At 40.0% G+C, this 20,392-nt stretch overlaps 1 protein-coding gene across 2 annotated transcripts; it reads right to left on the reverse strand.

Moving 5' to 3' along the window:
- Positions 1-400: 400 nt before the first annotated feature.
- On the reverse strand, positions 401-18,729 carry LOC119719199 (2-amino-3-carboxymuconate-6-semialdehyde decarboxylase-like). 2 transcript variants are annotated; one of them, XM_038188560.1, is made up of 9 exons: positions 18,560-18,729; positions 15,101-15,336; positions 14,315-14,456; positions 11,871-12,073; positions 11,017-11,100; positions 9,196-9,385; positions 8,777-8,949; positions 4,787-4,885; positions 401-2,553 (listed from the first exon to the last, which is right to left on the reverse strand). In XM_038188560.1, exons 2-9 carry the CDS (start codon positions 15,155-15,157, stop codon positions 2,383-2,385), a joined length of 1,119 nt encoding a protein of 372 aa, XP_038044488.1. In that variant the 5' UTR covers positions 15,158-15,336; positions 18,560-18,729; the 3' UTR covers positions 401-2,382. The 2 variants fall into 2 exon arrangements, with proteins under 2 accessions (XP_038044488.1, XP_038044487.1); XM_038188559.1 differs by lacking the exon at positions 18,560-18,729 and adding an exon at positions 17,782-17,997.
- Between the last annotated feature and the right edge of the window lie 1,663 nt (positions 18,730-20,392).

Below are 20,392 nucleotides of genomic sequence, written 5' to 3' on the forward strand. Positions count from 1 at the left end.
CCCTCGGCTTCGCCTCGGGAAAATAGAATGTCCATGGATCACCTCGGGAGGCTAGTTTTACTACACCACTCGAAGCATTCAATAGTTGTATACCAGCTGACTGGCTCTCTGGCTGTACTAAGCAGCTATACCAAAAACAATTCTCAATAAAACCAGTGGAACAGTCAGATTTTTGTTGAATACATAAATTTCAGACAAAGAAGCAATCTGACCGAGTGGATTCAAGTTGCAGCCACTGGGACACCTCCAGTACAATGATCCACAGGTTGCAACAAATCTCCTTTCAGTCAGGTTGCTGACAAGACAACTTTGCTTATTTCAAATTAGTCAGGTGCTTGCAAGTAAGTTGTGTGTTGCCTGCTATTTGTGCAAAAAATTGCTGTGCAAAGCATTTTTCATCAATGGAGTTTAGTAGCCAACAGTATCTTCAATCCAGAAACTCTTTGAAATGAGGCGCCTGAGCTGTTTAAAATCAATATGCATCCTCGAAAACAATGGCAGAATGTAATTTTTAAATGCATGCAAATAAATCATGCAACTGAACAATATTTAGTCTGCCTTGTAACACTCCAAAAGGTGAAATTAAAACAAAACAGCCACATGACAAAAGGACCACGTGGCAATCTATAAAAAAAACGACCACAATTCTGTAAACATCCTCATGTACCCATCCGGACAAAAATGACATTAACCAACCAAACAGAATGTGTATGTACACAAAGCATAAATATTACTACATTCTACATATCAATGTACATGTATGTTGTTAGGAAATTTGAGTAAACTAAAATATGTAATGTGAATTGAGATAGAAATCCAGCCTCCAAACTTAGAAGCAACGTATCATGTACACATCATGTTCAATCTCAAATTAAATGGGTGTGCACATGCGCAGGATGTACAATGTATGTGTGGCAGCATCTTCAGTAAACCATGTTACATGTATATATGTGGAAGGTACTAAACACTAACCTGTGCAGCGGATTATTAAAATAATCCCAAAGATAAATTTGGAGAAGAAAAATAGTTGAAAAACCATCTAGATCTTTCTGTTAATAGGCTCATCTCACTATCCACTAGGCTACCGAGGCAGCTTGACGTCAGCTTTAATGTAGCTAGTTGAGTTAATAATGCTGTGACGTCCTAGTTCTTTTCTCATGAATATACAAACTTTTCCACCAGACTAAGGAAAATAGGCAAACCGCTACATAGGTTATTTAGTGCCTTCCTGTTTGGTTTTAAGAAATACACTTTGTTCTTGTCATAAACTAATTCCTAACACAATAGAAGAAACTGATGAAACCTGCACTCAGAATAGACCTTATCATGCTGCCACCATTTCAGTCATGTTCCCTGCATCCAATAACAGTACTGAATGATAATGTTTTCGTGCAAAAAGGACTCAGACTATTTTTCCTTCCAGCCTGGCTTTGGTTACATTGATTCCAATGGGAAAAAATCTAATGCCTACAAGAAGATAATGGTCTATTCTGCAACTTTGACATTGTCAGTGGCAACAAAGAGGATGGGGCTTTGGACCAATCTGAAGCTCTGCAATTAACATGTACCTCTCTTTCTCCCCGTCTATTTGTTGCCAGCTATCAACAAGGCATAATCCTCAATTGAAACCTGGAACGGTTGGCTTACAAAGAAACAGTTAACTCACCATAGCTATGGGCTGCTTCCATTAGTGACATCTCACAAATACGTTAACTTTATTCTTAATTTTTTTTCATAAATGCCTTTTTGAGTGAAATAGATAGTAAGTTTATAATAATGCCCTATTACAATGTATTATGAAAAAATACCCTGTCAATTTGTAAAAGCTTTAAAAAAAACTGTTACATGAAACTCTGCACAAAAACATGTGACTCGGTGTACACTACTGGCATGCCTCCAGCAGGACCTTAGCTTGAAGTCAATTCCAAACTTCACCAAACAAACAAAATAGACCCATATTAGAGCATGCTTATCACTCATTTCAACACACACAAAATATTGGGAATCAAAAGGACACTAGAGAAAAAAAATCATCCTACAATGAGCTATGTACATGCTCTAATGTTATTTCTTTGTAATATTTACATTTATATACAGCAAAAACAATACTTTCAAAACTCAGTCAGGCTCTTTTCTCTTTTGTTTAATCCCAATCACATGGTGTGCAAATTGATATCAAGTCCTGAAACATGGCACAGATGGCCACTGATGCATGGTGAAGGAAACCTGATATAAGGTCTCTTTATCCTGGGAAGACACAATTCTACATTGGATTACTGAGGTCAAAGGTCATGTAGGGGTCATTGTTCAAATTGCTTCAAACGTTTCTTTCGAAGGTAAAATAGCCTCATTCTTGTCGGGGCTGTTTCTTTCAGATCCTTTTCAGGCTTCCAGTTTCTGTTTCTTTGCTGAGGGTTCTGTCTCCATTGCAGTGACTGAACAATCCTTGCTGGTGCAGGACGCTGACGCCATAGCTGAGGGGCCATCATCAGGCTCATATTGTGACCTCTCCAAGCCAAGAAACTCTAGTGCATTTCCAGCCAGTAAAGCATCCTACAAGGCAAAGCAAGGCAAGGCAATTCATTTAAGCTTGGTCTGAAATGTTGAAAATGAGTTTCTATGCTCATTCCATGAAGACGACTTGATTTACATGTACAGTAAAGTCCGGTTAAGTCAGCACTCTTGGGACCTGAAAATTTGTGACGACTTACACGAATGCCGAAATCTGCTGCAAGTCGTCATTTTGCCGACTTACATGAATGGCCTTTTTGCGCACATGATTCACTGCACTAATTGGCTTCTATTTACCCTGGTTTATCTCCTTAAAGGGAAAATACAACATTTGCAAACATCAAAAAATAAAACTACTAAATCATTTTGAAATACCTTGCTGGACTGTTAGTGAACGACAGTGTAAAGCATCCTGTAAAATCATGGCACCTGGTATACTGTCATTTTCAAGAAAAGAGGTATTTTTGTATCAATTTCCAACGCTGATCGGCCGATCAGCGTTGGAAACAACTGGCTTCTTTTCCAAATACTGGCCCCAATTGACCATCGCACTTGTTTGCAATCGATTACAAACCTATGAACGGGTACGAGCCAGCTAGACTGGTTCCCTGACCTTACAATTCCCCAATGTATGTAAACTGCTCTGTTTCTTCTTATATGGAGTCAGGGAACCAGACTACAGGAAAATGATCGTTTTTTGGGGGTTTTTATAGCATTTTCGAACCCAAAACCTCAAAAAAGTCAGTATAACTATATTTGGTATATATTTCCAACCCCCCAATTCCATCCATTTCTGAAAATTACAGCAAAAGCAAATGATGTATATTCCCTTCAATGCTTGAGTTGAATCCAGCAAATTAATTCTCGAATTGTATCATAACGTTTGGGGTATTTATAGTGGAGACCACGATACATGTGTACATACACAGTAACGAATTAAATACGTGCGTGGTCCGGTATATACCACGCACGCATTGACTGCAGCAGTAGTCATTCAATAAGACGACCTCCCAAAATGGACAGATTGCATGCATACAGACTAGAGGGGGTACTGGTATTGATATGCTCACGATGCATATGCGATGTATGCAGTAGGACACCCTTTTTCGACACCGATGCATGCAGTGATCACGGCCGTGCCAAACCACTTTTCACCCGACACTTCATGCCAAACGCAGTACAGGAAGTCAATGCCAATGCGTGATTTGTTGAATGCAAACTTACACAAAGGATTTTGTAATGCTCTTTATGGAAAGGGGACCGAGAGTAACATGAAGACTTGAGCCAAATGGCGACTTATAAAAGCCGAATTAGAAATAAAAAATGCAATGGAAATGCATTACGGACAATCGGGACTTTAGTCAGATGGCCAACTTGAGCAATTTGACGAGTTGTACGATGTCGGTTTAGCCGGAGTTTACTGTAGTTGTTATGCTGGGTGTATATATACACTACTAAAAATCCATGGTCAGCAATCCCAGTAGGCATTCATGTGGAGCATATGCCCTTCTCCAATCTTTGTAAGGGATGCTGATGGCAATGTCCTCAAAGCTCAGTAATGTCTGGCATGTGCTCAAACGTCTGACATGCCTGCATATGTGCATATGAGGCGCGCAGCTAGAACATGTAGTGTGGCATTAGAGCATGTAGAGAGGCGGACGTATTGTTGCCCACATACGGTATGCAGTGGGTGGCAGTGTTTCCCCTGCTCAATTTTGCCAATATCACCACCTGGCTGTGACGATTTGCAATAAAGGAAATATTAGTCAAATTTTTTTCATTTTATGCAATTTATGAGCGTTTTCCTTGACCTCTATGTATCAAGAACTCACAATTTGCATGTGTAGATGGAATCATTGCGCATTTTTGTGAGTGCTGCATTCCTTTCAGTTTGCAGACTGCGTACATTTTGTCAATCATCAATTGGAGTTTTAACCACCTTGCTCAGTTCATTAGCCAGGAGAGACACTGACAGGTGGGGCCTCGTGGATTGGTCTATTCATACAGTACAATAATATCAGCATTACTTTTATCTCCCAATTTAATTTGTACTTTGTAACTGCTAAAACATATTGACTGTCCTTGCTTAACTATTTTGTGAATATGAATCCAGGATTTGTCCCCTTTTAATACTGTTATCAGTTAAAATTTTTGAAAAGATGAGCTTGGAAAAATATTAAATATTTTATTGCTGGACAGTATTTTGGGGTCTTTTGCATGTCATTTTGGTGCCTGTCATATTTATCCCAAGTCTGATAGGTGTATCTCCTCTCACCTTGAGTTCTGGAGTGAAGTCCTGGACAGATTCAATGAGTTTCCCTGGATGGTGCTCACCGAGTGGAAATGGGTAGTCACTTCCAAGCAAGACGTGGTTCTACAAATAGGACAAATGAATCATGTCAATTGGTCTGATAACTGAGCCAAGACCAGACTACACCTTGGCCTGATTTTCACTATGTAGCAAGTTTGAATCCAAGAAAAGAACAATTTGAAACAAACCTATTTTCAATTAATAAAAAATTGGGTCATCCTGCATCCGATCTCTAAACAAAAACACTGAAAGGTTAGCTTATCCTGACTGTACATGTTGTGCAGGTCAATTAACAAATTAATTACATGTTACAGGTTGACCCCCAAAAAGAAAATTGACTGAAGCAGAATTTGAACCTGAAAGACTAGTTAAAAGCAGGGCAATTCCATAAAATCCAACATACGTCTGACCACATGATGTACATATACAAGGTCGTTAAGGTGTTGGTACCCTAGTTTGGTCTGTAATTGTTTTCTACTCATTAGATGTCACATTACTAGTGATGTATCACATTCACTTTTCCAACAGCAGCTCATTAAAGTGTCTGACATGTACGTCCAAATTTACGGAATTGCCAAGCAACGAATCCCATAAATGTCTCGCTGGGGACCTAAGTCATCATGCTAGGAGCACTACTAGTGTTCCTAGCCTGGGAAATGGCAAATGGTATGGTTGAGAGAATCACCAGATTATCAACCCAAAACAATACAGTCGGCTCCCGTTATAGCGAAAACCACGGGACCGGCCAAAATGTTCGTTGTATCCGAATTTCGTAATATCCGATACAATGTTTCCCGTCCATTGTTCACCTTGAATTGGCCCTATTGTGCACGCTTGTGAACGTACGTAATGTTCCCAATGACTTTTTCTGTTTGAAAGCAATTAAGAACATGCTCTCTATGATGTGATTTGTCAAATAAAAAATAATGTTTAAAATGTATCATTGTGTCAAGTGAAAAAAAAAATGTTTAATGTACAAAACGAAAATAAAATAAACATTACGAAGATCTGACGTTTCATTGCTTGATCATCGATGAGGAAGAAGTCAACGGCGGATGACCTGGATCACTTCGATGTTCAAAGTAAGTAATCTCTCCAGCACAAATTGTGTCACACTTAAATTGTATTGTTCTTTCGTCTTGCAGATTTCAATGTGACAATGTGATAAGTGTTTTCAAGCACATGGCCGAGAAACCTTTGTCATTTACGTTCCAGATTTTCCGGTCCGTCCGTGATCTGAGTAGATTTTACAAATTGGTAGAGCACCCTCATGAGTCAGTGTCCTAATGAGTGATGATGTCATAATCTTACATCGTGATTGGATATTAACGTCTGACGATTTCAACGTCACGCAAGCGGATGAGCTCATTGGCGTGCACCAGTTCATTTATTCATAGCTTTGCATATGTATGCATAATGTCCAGCGTTGATGGTGATCAGTTACTTATCGTGATCAGTTTCTTATCGTCCCAGCAGGTTCCTTTTTTAAAAGTTACGAAATAGCTTAACGTATTTTGTGCTGGTGCTCAAATGAATAAGTTTTTTAATAAGACAATTTTGGCAAAGTTTTGATTATAATTTAATAAATAATTTAAGAAATTTGTTTTTTGGGGAGGGGGGAGTAATTTACGGGAGGTCGTGAATAATTTTGAATGAAATTAGGTTTTGGAGAATTTTGGGATAGTCTAAGATTGTTTATTTTATTTTGGATTTGTAATGGGGTGCTTTGTAATTTTTGTTTAACCTTACATTTTTTTTTTAACATGAAAAAAAGTAAAACTGCTGCAAACTGCTTACTGACTGGATGGACCTGAAATATATAAATCTTAAAATGAATGTGGCCTGACGTTGCGAACTTAGCAAGTTCTTCTTCAGAGGCTAAAACAAAGGCTGTTTTAGCCTCTGAAGAAGAACTTGCTAAGTTCGCAACGTCAGGCCACATTAATTTTAAGATTTTTTTTTTAAATCAAATCAAATCTGTGCCGGGGAGGGAGAGGGTAAGTTATGTTTTATTTAATTTCCAATTTTTTATAAGGGGTTCTATTTGGGGGAGGGGGATTATTTTTATTTGCTCCGGGTAATAGGGTGGGGGTTCACTATTTTTATTTGAGTCGGGATTCAAATCTCTTTTTTGAAAATGTGGTGGCTCTGAAAAGAGCCGTTTGGTTTGATTTATCTGGAAGGTGATGTTACACCTTGAAGAAGTCCGTTATCTTCCGCTGTGACATCTTGTCTTGCTGCCTACTGGAGAGGTACTGCAGGATTGCAGCGGCGTGATCGTAGACATCGTCGTCCATGTCGGGCTGGCTGCAGAGATAGTCCCGAACCTGGTGCATTAGGCTCAGGCAGTCGGTGACATTTCTTGGCCGTTGTTCCTCCGTTGGCGGCTCCTCCTCAGTAGCGTCCTGCTTCAGTAGCTTTGATGATTTCCATTTTTGTTGTGAGGGACAGCCCCTTACGCTTAACCTTGATCGAAGTCATGATGTATCAGTAGTCAGCTCAGAAGTATCAGTAGTCAGCTCAGAAGTACGATCGCTTGTCATATTCTACACCCCTTATATCCAATATCTGCCCGACTCGATGACAAAAGACATCGTAATTACGCTGGACCAATCTGAGCTTTTGTTTCCCTTTCATTAATGCAAGCCGGCAGAATTAGGTACAAATTGGAAAAGCCCATTCAAGTGGTGCGGGTGACTGGCACTCGTCATCGGAACACTTTGATGATGGGCCTTTGTTGTTAACCGGCAGAATTAGGTACAAATTGGGAAAGCCCATTCACAAAGGTAGAAGTACGTCTTTGATTAATGGCACAATGGCGATGTGCAAGTGGCTCGGGTGACTGGCACGCGTCTTTGCAACACTGCGATGACAGGCCTAACCGCAGCGCGAGATTAAATTGACTGTGCGCCGGCAAACCGATTAGCACCTCCATCTGAATACATCTACGTCGGCAACATGAAACTACTCACACAAGACAGACACCTGCTGATTACTAATACATTGTACTGCTTTCAAATTAACGAAAAAAGCCGTGAGCCAGGATTATCTTTCGTTATAAATGTGTCACTAACAATGCATTTTTACGCAACCGGGTCGCCAAAACCTTTCGCTTTAACAGGAATTTCGTACTGTCCGTTTTCGTCTTAAGCGAAATTTTCCCCATAGACATGTGCACAATTTTGCCGGGACCGAAGGTGTTTGTTTGTAATAACCGGAATTTCGTTCTAGCCGTTTTTGCTATAACGGGAGCCGACTGTACATACTCCGTCTCTGCCTCTCCCCTACACGAACTGAATCATTCCTGCTAAAGGGAATAAATGTGTGTTTGGGAGGCATTATAACACTCTGTTTAAGACCAATGGGAGTCTGGATGGGTAATTATCACCCATCCAGACTCCCACCGGTCTTAAACAGAGTGTTTAATACCGAACGAACACACATTTATTCCCATTCATAAATACCTTTTCGGTCAAAAAAACGAATCTTTTCAGTCCAAAAATCAAAAAAGGCAAAAACTAGACGTTGCCAACCATTTTGTTCAACAATTTTACTTCATGTTTTACGAAACACCCCTGTGACTATAATATGGAATGTCCCTCCACAACTCATTACCTTATAAGGACATTGGCGTGCGCACTGCGCGTACTGCGCGATGTCATGCAAAACGCAGCTGGGCTGGTGTAGTGTGAATTTCGGACTATGAAATACTGATTCACTGGTTGTATTGCGCATGCATACGTGAGAAAGGTGAACGTTCAACCAATGAAACGTTAAAAGGAGTTGGATTTCATGGGAGTCCGAATTTCATGTGACACTGGAAAAGTGTTTAAGACCAGCAAGCCATGTCTTTATCATCCGTTAAAGACCCGCCACGTGACGGGCTCTCGACCAATAGGAATGCGTAAACTGTGTTAGGTATTTATGAATAATGGTTAAACAGTTGGAAGTTACCTCTCCCATTGTAGCCACAAGAAACTGGAGTGCCTTCTCATCATGAACCAAGGAGTCAGTGTAGATACGACCGATGTATTTGCGTGGGTTGACATTATTCTCAACAGCACAAAGATCTGGACGGACATTGAAGCCATGCTCAATGCGGCCGATGGTGAACGGGAAACCACCACCTTTGAAAAGTTCAGTATGAATTACAGGTTTAGGCTGGGAGGAGGGCGGGGGTACTTTGAAAGGTTGACAAGCAGTGAGATGGGTATCATGTGCAAACTATATTTCCATCTTCTGTTTAATTACATGAAAAATTCCACACAAAATATTTGGGTTTCATTGCCCCCATTACCATAATAAATTAGTCCCTGAGGCAAATGCCTTCAATATACATGTAAATGAAAACCAAGTCCGATTTGCAAACCCACCTCCGTGTGCAAAGCAGACCTTCAGCTTTGGGAAACGTTCCAAGACTCCCCCAAAGATCATTGAGCACATTGCCGTGGCTGTTTCTGCTGGCATACCAACCAGCCAGGGTAACCAGTATTTAGCCATACGACCACCAAGCTCCATGTCCCATGGATGGACAAAGATGGCACAGTCATACTCCTCAGCAGCCTAATAAAAAAAGAAGAAAAATACATGTACATTTTTGTCCCTTAGAAGTTATAGCCTGAGATAACACTCATTTTCTATCATCACAGTTTGTCTTTGTTTGGAGATGAAGTTCGAAAGTAAAAGTCTCTAGCAGGAGTACACTATCATTTCTCGGGCCAAAAATGATCAAAATTCATACTTCTTAAAGCACTGTCAATGCACAGAGGGTGGAAAGATTTTTCAAATTCAATTTCACAAGTTAAACAGTTAAATAGTCTTTATAAGGTGTCCAAACTGAAGTAAGAGTCTTCATTCATGCTTTTCAATCATAATTGGTCTTTAATTGTGCATCCTACCAATGATCAAAAACGGGCTTACACTAAGCACGGATCCTGCACAGAAAGATGAACAACTCGGCCAAACTCTTGGTTAGATGAGTGATAACGGCCCATACAACTGGGAATACCATGAATACTTGTCAACAAAGACCCAGACTGCTTAACTGCTTCACTGCACGCGACTGCTATCAAATTTGCAAGGCTCTGCTTTCAATCGGGTGTCGAATTCTGTCAAGCCAGCTAATTATCATTATCATTGTCGGTTTTGAGGCTGTTGTCCAGTCTGATTTTTAATATTTTTGGCCTTTATTATTGAATTCTATCAGTGATAACTACAGAACTATGTTATCGCCGAGCACCATATCTTTAGCACCATATCCTTAGCTTTAAAATGAACTATGAAATGTCTGTCTGTTTTTTTCGATTCAAGACCACATCTTCCGAAAACTTGTTGATAAAAGCCTAATTAAAAACGAGATTTGGGTAAACAGTGTTCTCAGCGTGAAACTTATAGAAAACAAACGAGGAATAAAATATTCATAAAAACATATGGATAAACATAGAAAAAAAATAAAAACCTGAATTCCAACAAACACTTGTTTTCGTACACACACAATCTGTAAAAAAAACCCCAAAAACCAAACAATTCCACCAACTGGGAAAAAGCGGCATTTCGTATCAATAAAGCCAATTGTTATATGAAATAAACTAGAAAAACTCATCGAAAAAACTGTCACATTTGACCTTTTTTAAAATGACGATAAAAACTGCAATTTTAACAATTTTGAAGCAAGTAGATCTTTCCCAAAGAGTGGTTTTGCTTAAACTTTTATGAATATTTCCGTTTCAGATGTCATGCGTAACCCAAACAAAATGGCACACGTGGAACATTCGCGATGTCCAAGTGTTGAAATAAAAGTCTTCCAAAACGATGAAACATATGTTCTGACCTTGAAAATCACATATGTTTGCCTTTTTACAGCCTTAAGAAATTATGTACTGTACCCAACTCAAAACAGTGACTTATGTAACAATCTTTTTATTGCAATGTGCCCAAGGACCGTCGCAAGATCTGTCGGGTTTTAACGAGATTTCATGTAGGGCGCCAGCTGTTTGTGATTAACATGCCAATGGATATTAAGGCTCGTTATCACGCATCCAACCAATTAAGGTAAATCCGTAAAAAGTGCATTTTGTACTAGAGCTTAGAACAGTCGTTCATCCTTCTGTGTAGGATCCGTGCCCTAAGTGGACAAAAATGGATTTTGTTAGGAAAAATATTAATAATTGTAAAAAAGTAATAATCGTGCTTACTGCAAAGACTTGCTGTAGTTCAGGAGCATCCAAGTTCCAATCATTGATGTGGGAGCCAATCTGCACACCAGGGAAGCCCAGCTCCTACACAAAGGAGATCATGACCAATCAGCAATATTTACAGTGTCGTTAACCCTTACTCTCTGAGGGTAGTTTACTGCATGTCAGTTGGTTATGCCAATGCCCTCCAGCTGCAGTTTATTGGCAGATAGTTTGTCTTAACAGTGAAGGCTCCAATTGGCAGGAGTTGGAGGCCCTGGAGGGTGCCTGATACTGACCAGCTGGGGGCACTCACTTTGTTATCAGAGGACTCTCATTGTTCTCTGTGGCATGTATTGGAGTGCCTGTCCAGTTACCCTTGAAATGACATGGCAGATATTGGAGGGCCGTGCAAAAAACATATGCCATTTTCTTAAGGCACATAATGGCATGCGTTGGAGGGTCCAGTTGGGTAAGGGTTAATGACTATGTTATAGCACGGATGTAAGTGGACTCTGACATTTTTGCCCGATATCTGAGACGAGGCTTTCCCTCGCTCGCTATGCAGGGGAGGGGGCTTTACCGCCTGTCTTGCAGTCAAGCAACTCGTGAACACACACACACATTTGCGGTCATCAACTTGTGAACACACATACACACCTTTTCTTCTAACCAGTTTCTTTGCTTAATCTGTTTTAATCAAAGGTCCGACCTAAACTAACTTTATGAAACTGTGATTTCTAGTATTTGCTGATGTTCCCTGTAGTAAGCAAGTGTGGCGAAAAACTTACATAGAGGCTTGTCAAATTCTCAGCAAATCATATGGTTGATATGGAAACTATTTTAGCACGAAGCCAGGAAGCCCATAATTATACCTTTCGGCATCTCTTCAATTCTTGCACTGCTAGTTCCGGTGCCTGCATGGGGAGCGTTCCCAAGCCAACAAAGCGTTTGGGGTATTTCTGGATGGTTTTAGCCAAATCGTCATTCAAAATGTGACAGAGATCGAGAGTATCTTCCGGTTTAGCCCAGTAGCTGAACATCACTGGCACTGTGGACAACGCCTGCACTGTAACACCTGTTGGCAAGATATTTCAAAAGAGATATTTAAAAAAATAGAACACTTTTTAACTGGTCATAGAGAAAAGGCCGGTTAGGTTTGGGAATAAAGACTTTTCCTGTTGGCATGAAAAACAATTTGGTCTTGCATCCAATCCGATCTGCCTTCTATTTTTTAGCCAAGAAGATAATAAGTTATTGAATAAATCAGTTTGGAGGAAAAATGTTTGCATTGTAGGGAATGTCTCAAAAGTCGGAGCGCCTGGAACGTCCCAACAGGGAACACCGGCAACATCGCCTGTTCCAATTGGGAACATGTGCCGTTCCCGGCTGGAACATGTGCTGTTCCCGCCGGGAACAGCCCGGGAATGCCAGGTGTTTCCTCGTGGGAACGTTGCTCTATGCGCATGCAGGTTTCCTGCAGGCTACAATGTATAAGTTTCAAGTGTGTGAAAAGGAAGAATGCCCCTTTCATGCGAATCTCACATCAAATGAGAATTTGTTGCTAGCCCTGCATCTCAACAGAAACAGAGTAAAGTGGGAAAACACTGGTGAAGTGCATACAAGCTGCACTGCTGCAGTGCCGGACAATTACTGAAACTGGTGGATGACATCAATGGAAGAAAAACAAATGAATTTAAAACAAGTGATCCGCGGATAACAAGCGTCGACTTATTCCAAGGTCTATCCCCATGTTTTGTGTTCTTAAAAAAGTCAAATTTTGTGTATTTTTAAACAAAGACCTCAAATGACCCCTAGATGACCTTGACATCCAATTTCGGATCCACCCAAGGATCACTCCATCCAGGTGACATTAAACAGGGGTGAGATTGGACAAAAATGAAAATTCCACGAACTTCGGTTGACATGTATACATGTACATGTATTATTGTACATTTACATGTAATGATGTATAGATGTACCAGGTACATGTATTAGCATGTAATGCATGTATGTCCGTATATAGGGCATGTACATTTTATGTACCGTAATTTCTGTAGTGTAATGTTTGCAAATTTTGTCGCTTCAGTAAAGAAAACAAATGGGGGAAAAATGAGGAAAAACATGTCTGGTCATTAAATAATATAATCCATACGTGATTGATTCAATAATGTCTTTTTCTGTGTGTGATGTTATTACTTTTGCATGTTTGCACTTTTGCAGAGAGAAAGAAACGATTCAACAAAATATCAACGGTGCTAAGTTACTAATCTTACCATAAACTCCCAGGTCTCCAAAAACATTTTTGTGTTGGTGGTGGCTATTTTTCAAAGCACTACATGTACTGCAGCTCAAACTGATTTCCATCCACAGTGACACTTTATTACCAGTTCTTCCAGCCATATTTTTAAATTCCTTCATCAAAATCTCGCACTGCTGATGGGTCTCATCGCGGCAATATGGACACCAATGTGTTTGCGAATTGCTAGCTCATGATCGTCACTGCACAATACATGCACAATACACGCACATCCACACGCGATATACAAACACAAGGGGCAAACCTATTGAGAATTATTTTTAGTCTGGTGCTCAAGTACTCCACTGCCCACACTGCATTGATGTCTATCAGTAAATTAGGGCCGATAATTATCGTAAATTAGGGCCGATATTTTGCCAAAAGTTTTCGGGCGATATTACAGAAACAGAAAACGTTCAAAATCCGGAATCCGCATAAAATTCCGCAGATGTTTGACTAAAATTCGGAAATCCGGAAAAATCCGGACAAATCACACCCCTGATTAAAATCCATCAAATTCTGTGTTTGAACAATGACCTCTAATGACCCCTACATGACCTTTGACCTCAGTAATCCGATGAAGAATTGTGTCTTTCCACCCAAGGGTCACTACATCCAAGTTTCATCAAAATCCAAGAAAGCACGTAGAACTTATACATTTTCTAAAAACTGAACCAAAACTTTAACATACATGCAGGTCCATGGTCATACGGTCATACAGAATTTAGGACTGGTTAGTGTCTCCCAAAACTTTGTTTAGGCGACACAAAAATGAAGCATTTTAAAATTTATTCATGTCTGATGAGATATCTGCAAAGGTACTGCCAGCAATATCCTAACAATTGTACATACATGTACAAGTAGAACCTGTGGGGTAATAGTTTCAGGCTACTTTATCATTCACAGAAATGCAAAGCTCTAGATGACCCAATACACAGAATGGCCCGCTTAATAGCAGTGCATGATCAGTATAATCCTGTAATAACACACAACACCTTGTATAAAAAAGTTCTTTTTTACCTGTGGCATCCATTTCTCGTAACCTCTCTTCAGGGTTGTAACAATTGTGCTCAATGATGCGGAACAGTTTACCATCTCTCATCATGCGTGATTTGCCCTCACAGTGTGGGTACATCTGGATCCAACCACCATAACCATATCGCTACACAAGACAAATGAACAATAAGATTATCTGTGTTACTGGGCTGCAGGTACAAAACATATAGTGTATCATACAATGGAGGAAGTTCTTATTCCTCCATGATCATACTTAAGTTGGTCCATTTGTTTCGGCACAGTGGCACACACTGCCCCTAAGATTGCTAAATTCAAATATTAAACCACCAAATGGCTTCTAATGGAACCTGTAAGCAACTGGATTGATGAGAAATTGAAGTTTCTCTTGCAGCTTGTATACATTTTAAACAAGAAGCAATCAATAAAATGTAGTTGCCCTCTCAGAAAGGTTGTCTTTGCATCAGACAAGATGGTTTCTGGTTATAAAACTGAAAAATGGGACAAGGTACATGTAGCTGCCATTTCTTGGTTGCGTATGTTATCAGGCAGCCAGATCTCTGTCCCAGCCCTACATGTATGTCATACCACTCTTCAGATGACCATAAATATTCAACAGGAAACACTGACAGAACAGTTTCATAAAGTGCTTGGTAGAACTCTTAATCAATCCTCTGGGAACGAGAACAACGCTAGCTGTATCTTGTTTGTTAGGGAGATTGGTTGGAGGAGGGCCTCGATTGTATTTGACAAAGAGAAATAACTGAGACAACATGTGCCAACAGTACTCACCTCTTTAAGGTCGGGCCACCTCTCAGGCAGAATGTGATTATGGATGTCAATTTTCATTGTTCAATTAGCTGTGGTGCATAGAGGTTCAAAAAAAGCTGCAGAGTCTCTTGCTGCTTGCAGCAGAATGTGAGTTGCTGTCGTTAGTTGCTGCTGACTAAGTACCGTGTGATGTTGAATTGCTTCAGGTCACAGGCTTTGTCACTTGTTGAAATCACTTTCATTTAATAATATATGTTCTGCAGTAAAAACCAAAATAAAAGACACATTTTTATGTTGGCTAATCCTGTTAATACTGAAACCTCATGACACATCCATGAATTTTCCCAAATTTTCCGGTTTCACTGACACTCAAAATCAAATCTAGATAACAGATAGTTCCAAATTTAACATTGTTATGTTTCAGCTAGTAGAACACAACGCATACATGTATATTATTTAGTGAGATTACTACATAAACCCGATTTTAATTTATGACTTTTTCAAGGGAATTGAAATTATTGTGCGTTATAAAACAGCCACTGTCATAAATCTCCAGTTCAATCAGACAAGGTAGGGACAGGAAACTAGTGTACTCACACAAAAGTGAACCACTTTTTGTGAATGTATTTTCAGACTTTATTTCATGACACTAACATTTTTCACAAGATTTCCACATGAAGTTTTATTATGGTTCAAATATTGAATCACATGGATTTGTGACATGTGGACAAGCCAGTAGGTGCTTTCAAAAGTATTTTTATAAAGTATTTTGAGTGAGTTTTGGCAACTTTTGTGGTGAACTTTGGAAATTGAAACATTGAGAATTCTTCCTTAGTGGGACGCCAGAATGACAGGCTAACGTCCCAAATGTCAAAAAGGAGTTCTAGCGCCCCAGTTAGTGGGAAAAGACCCCTTCTTTATAAGCAAGTTCAACAAATTCAGCTTTGAACCAAGCAACAAATATTGAATTTGTTGAAATTTCTATGCCCTTCCAATTAGCAGTTCTTCACCAAAAATAATTTTAAAATTACAAAATACGCCACCTGAAGTACAAGTAGACATCAATAATTAAGATAGTTGAACTGAAGTATATACGATCCGGATGAAAAGTGAAATTTCCTGTTCAATTCCGAGAGCTCCCCTCGCGATCTTGAACACGTTAAATTTCCGACTCGTTAATGTTTGAACGACGCGATTTGGTCTTTACGGGGACCATCGAATATACGCTGGGCATGAAGACCAAATCGCGTCGTTCAAACATTAAACATTAACATGAGTCGGAAATTAAACGTGTTCAAGACCGCGAGGGCGTAAGGGGAGCTCTCGGAAGTGAACGGGAAATTTCACTTTTCATCCGGATCGTAAGTGAACTTCAGTACAACTATCTTACTTATCGATATGTCTACTTGTAGTTGTACCTCAGGTGGCGTATTTAGTAATTTGGAGGCCGTTTTCAGGGTGAAATCTAATGTTTTTGTTGGAAAATGTTGGTTTTTGATGTTTTTGGGACAGTGACAGAATTGTGTTGTCCAGCTCGCAGTATTAGCTTGGACCCCACTATCGCCAGACCATGTCCGAAAGTTAAAAAGGCGATAAGTTGGGTCCAAGTTACTCGGACTAAGTTCATACTGAAATCAAGTAGGCCTAGGCCTAAGTTCATACTGTTGTGCCCATTCTTGAAAATCACGCATTCTCGAGAATGGGCATGCACATTCTCGAGAATGGGCGCGCATTCTTAAGAATGAGCGCCCATTCTTAAGAACGAGCACGCGTTCTTAAGAATGAGCGCTCATTCTTAAGATTGGGTGGGAATATCACGTGCACAATTTATGAATTTTGCCCAATCTTAACAAACATTGCACGACGTAATTATGTTAAATGAATTGTATAGCGGTTAAAAGGGACACAATTCATATAAAGAGGAAAGAAAATGTGCTATGCTTCTGTACTCGTATAACTACGATAATTTGAATAAAATTAAACCTGTTATTATTGCTTTTTTTCTGCCCACTATGGGAAGTTTTGTAATAACGGAGAACTGGGAACTAGTCTGGGAAGTGCTTTGTTTAGGCTAGACAAGTTACAAGTCCTGCATGTATCATATGCGTGCCACGAAAAAAAACGATGTCCAGAAGCTGCCAAAATTGCTCTTTTGACTAGATAGAATCCAGCTCTGCGACGTTATGGTGGGATGGGAACAATAAATTGGTGGCAATTTAAATGGGAAATAGCATTAGCACTATGGGATGTCGCAGTATTCATTCTCATTCTTCACATTCTTCATTCTTACAGCCCCCCCCCCCCCCCCCCCCGCTTTTATTATCCCAAAAATCAGAATTCTTTGCACTAGTATTATTATGTCTCTTATATTTTCCCGGTGTCCCCCCCCCCCATATCAATACGCCTTTACTTATCATATCCACTCTACTTTTCAGCGCCTTGCGTTGCAACAGTATAATTATTGAGAATCAGTGAACGAGGATTCAGCTAGACTTGCCAAGCGCAGCCGGTGCTCGGCATCGACAAGACCGTTATCTTGTCGCGCATTTTCAAGAATGTGCGCTCAATCTGGAAGAGTTATTTTTTGCCAAGATTGAGCAAGGATCCAGTTGCACATTCTCAAGAATGTGCATGCCCATTCTCGAGAATGCGTGATTTTCAAGAATGGGCACAACAATCAGACAATACTTTATTAATATTACTTGCCACTGATGGTCTGTTGTGTTGATCTCGGAATCCGAAAAATATCTATCAACGCAATGGGTCCGCACTTTTTACCACGTTTCCTCGGTTTCCTTGCTTTGTGATAAAATATGAATACAAATGATTGGAATTCTGTGCGCTGAACCGATAATCTGTGGTTGTTGTTGTCGCGTACGTCATCAATATAACATGGCGCGATTAATGACTCAATCTTGCCACCACAAGAGGGCGTGATTTTAATCACATGAAGCGCATACAAATTATTTGATGATCAGTACGAGACTATTTCCACTGCACTTCGCAAACATTATCAGTCATTATCACATCATGTAGGTGTAACCGGGGAGAGCGGAATTTATTAGTTACAAATGTGGCACTCTCCTTTTAACCGAGGGGTTTCACTAAAAAAAAATGATTTGGGTAGAGCGAATGTTTTCTGTAGTCTCAATAATATGAAATGTTTTATTTATAATACAAATTTGAGACAATAATTTTATATACAAATGATCAAGTACAGTATATACAAAAAGAATTATATTAGGAACTTTGGTGAGTATATAAAAACAGAACTCTGTTGGGTCTATAAAAACGACAGTCAAAAAGGGACAATAGGGTGGTGAACTGTCACTCCAAGGATGGTATCACTTGGGATGGTCTACGCTCATGCCTACTCCGTGTCCGATGTTAAAATCGATGTAGAAGCAGCAACAATATTGTAAAATGCAATGCCGGCAACGCCGGATATAAAATTATATTGCTGCTATCGGGGAGCCGCACCCAAACTTGCAGAAAAAGTGGAGTGTGCAATGCTCGCTGTAAATGCTGGTCGCAAAGCAGGAGCAGAACCAGGCAGATAGATGTCAACCCAAAGCAGAGTTGGAACGGAATCAACAATATTTTGGACCTAGCCCTACAAGAAAAATATACCGAAACGCCCGGAATGTCAACTATTCCTCTTAAACAAAGCGCGGTGGAATGCAAAACTCGCATGCTCGCTACGCCCATCGCATAGTTGAGCAAAATTCTAGGCGGCGCGCGCTGTAAAAAAAATAGTTTAGTTGGCCGCGAGAGGGCCCTAGGCAAAAAGCATGATTGCAATGGCTGCTCACATGTGAATCGACACAAACACGCTATTACAAAAGTTATGAAATAATGCTGGAGTAAGGAACCAGTCGGGGAAAAGTAAGTACTGCAACCCGACCTGGTTACATAGGCCTAATCAGTCATGTGCACGGTAGAGGGATCATCAACCATCAAAATTAACGTTATCGAAAAACGAAAATTTCAATTCTGAGGTATGCATGCATAGCTTGAGTAACTCCAGCTGACATGATTCATTCACATGTCATGCATGTAGCACGTGAAAATGAATATGAGCATGTCAGCTGGAGTTACTCAAGCTATTTGATTGCAACTTATTTTGCAGTTTGCGCAAGATTAATTAATAAGGTGGCTGACAAGTGACATGGCTGATTTCCGCCAAGAATAACGTTATATTATAAAACGCCCTGTTATGGCGTTATGACGCCCTAATCATTACAACGCCCTACTATACGACGTTATAACGCCCTAAATTAATTCCCGCAATAAAATGCCTGAAATAATGCAGTAAATTAACATGATTAAGGGCGTTAATATAACACCCAGCCCATTATAACGCTGTATAACTGCGTTACAAGACGATATAATGAAAAATGTATCTTCGGCGGAAATCAGCCACCGTAGACTAACTTAAAGAGAAAATGTAAGCCTGAGGGCGCTGTTCATTTGGTGACCCAATTTTCTAAATAGGATTAGAGAACCGGGGGGGGGGGGGGGGGGGGGGGGGGGGCAAGAAATGTGTCTCCCCCGGAAGTTGTTTCCTTGCCCCCCTCACACTTTTTATCTATAAATAGATTAATTATGTTTATTTTCTTTGCTGCCAAAAAAACCTCAAATTGTTCCCCCCCCCCAAAAACAAGTGCCGCCACTGGTCCCAATACACTGTTATCCACTATAATCAGTAGGCCTACTGCAAGTTTAGTTCCATTCGGTGTGCAGCCAACTTCTTTGTACATGTACATTTGTTATACTTTTGTACTTTACAGGCCTACACCATTCTGCAGGTTGATACACTTCTCATTCATAAAAACGACTACACTTCTAAGTAGCTGTAGTGGCTTATTTCCAGACCATTGACAATGGGTACGCTCGCACGTACACAGGCTTTTAGTTGTCATGGTTATTGGGCTCTTCCTTACCTTTCCCTTAGATTTTGGATATCATCAGATTTTATTTTGACTTCCCCCAAAAGCATTTCCTTGCCCTCCGATTGCCCTCCCCCCCCCCCATTTTTTTTTTTTTTAGAGTCAGGTGCCGCCACTGGTTCCAGCACACTGCCTTACTAATGACCAATACTGCAAGTTCATTTCCATTCATCATTTCAGATTTCGCATGATGGCCAACAAGGGTAGTATTTTAAGATCCTGATCTTCACGCAATCAGCCGTCTTCATCGTGTGTATCATATGTAAGAACACATTTTTAATGATTTAATTTCAACAAAACAAATAAAACTAGAGGTTTGCGTTTGCTATTACAAACGCAGAGTGTCGGGTAGACAACTATTTCA

Source organism: Patiria miniata, unplaced genomic scaffold (genome assembly GCF_015706575.1).
Source record: "Patiria miniata isolate m_02_andy unplaced genomic scaffold, ASM1570657v1 HiC_scaffold_8, whole genome shotgun sequence".
NCBI classification, from domain to species: Eukaryota; Metazoa; Echinodermata; class Asteroidea; order Valvatida; family Asterinidae; genus Patiria; species Patiria miniata.

Bases quoted from the DNA above. Each gene is read 5' to 3' on its own strand.
- LOC119719199 (XM_038188560.1), bottom strand. From the start codon at position 15,157: ATGAAAATTGACATCCATAATCACATTCTGCCTGAGAGGTGGCCCGAC. The intron at 14,457-15,100 runs GTGAGTACTGTT...TGTCTTGTGTAG, and splicing joins GGTGGCCCGACCTTAAAGAG to CGATATGGTTATGGTGGTTG. The intron at 8,950-9,195 runs GTGGGTTTGCAA...AACTTTTCAAAG, and splicing joins GGTCTGCTTTGCACACGGAG to GTGGTGGTTTCCCGTTCACC.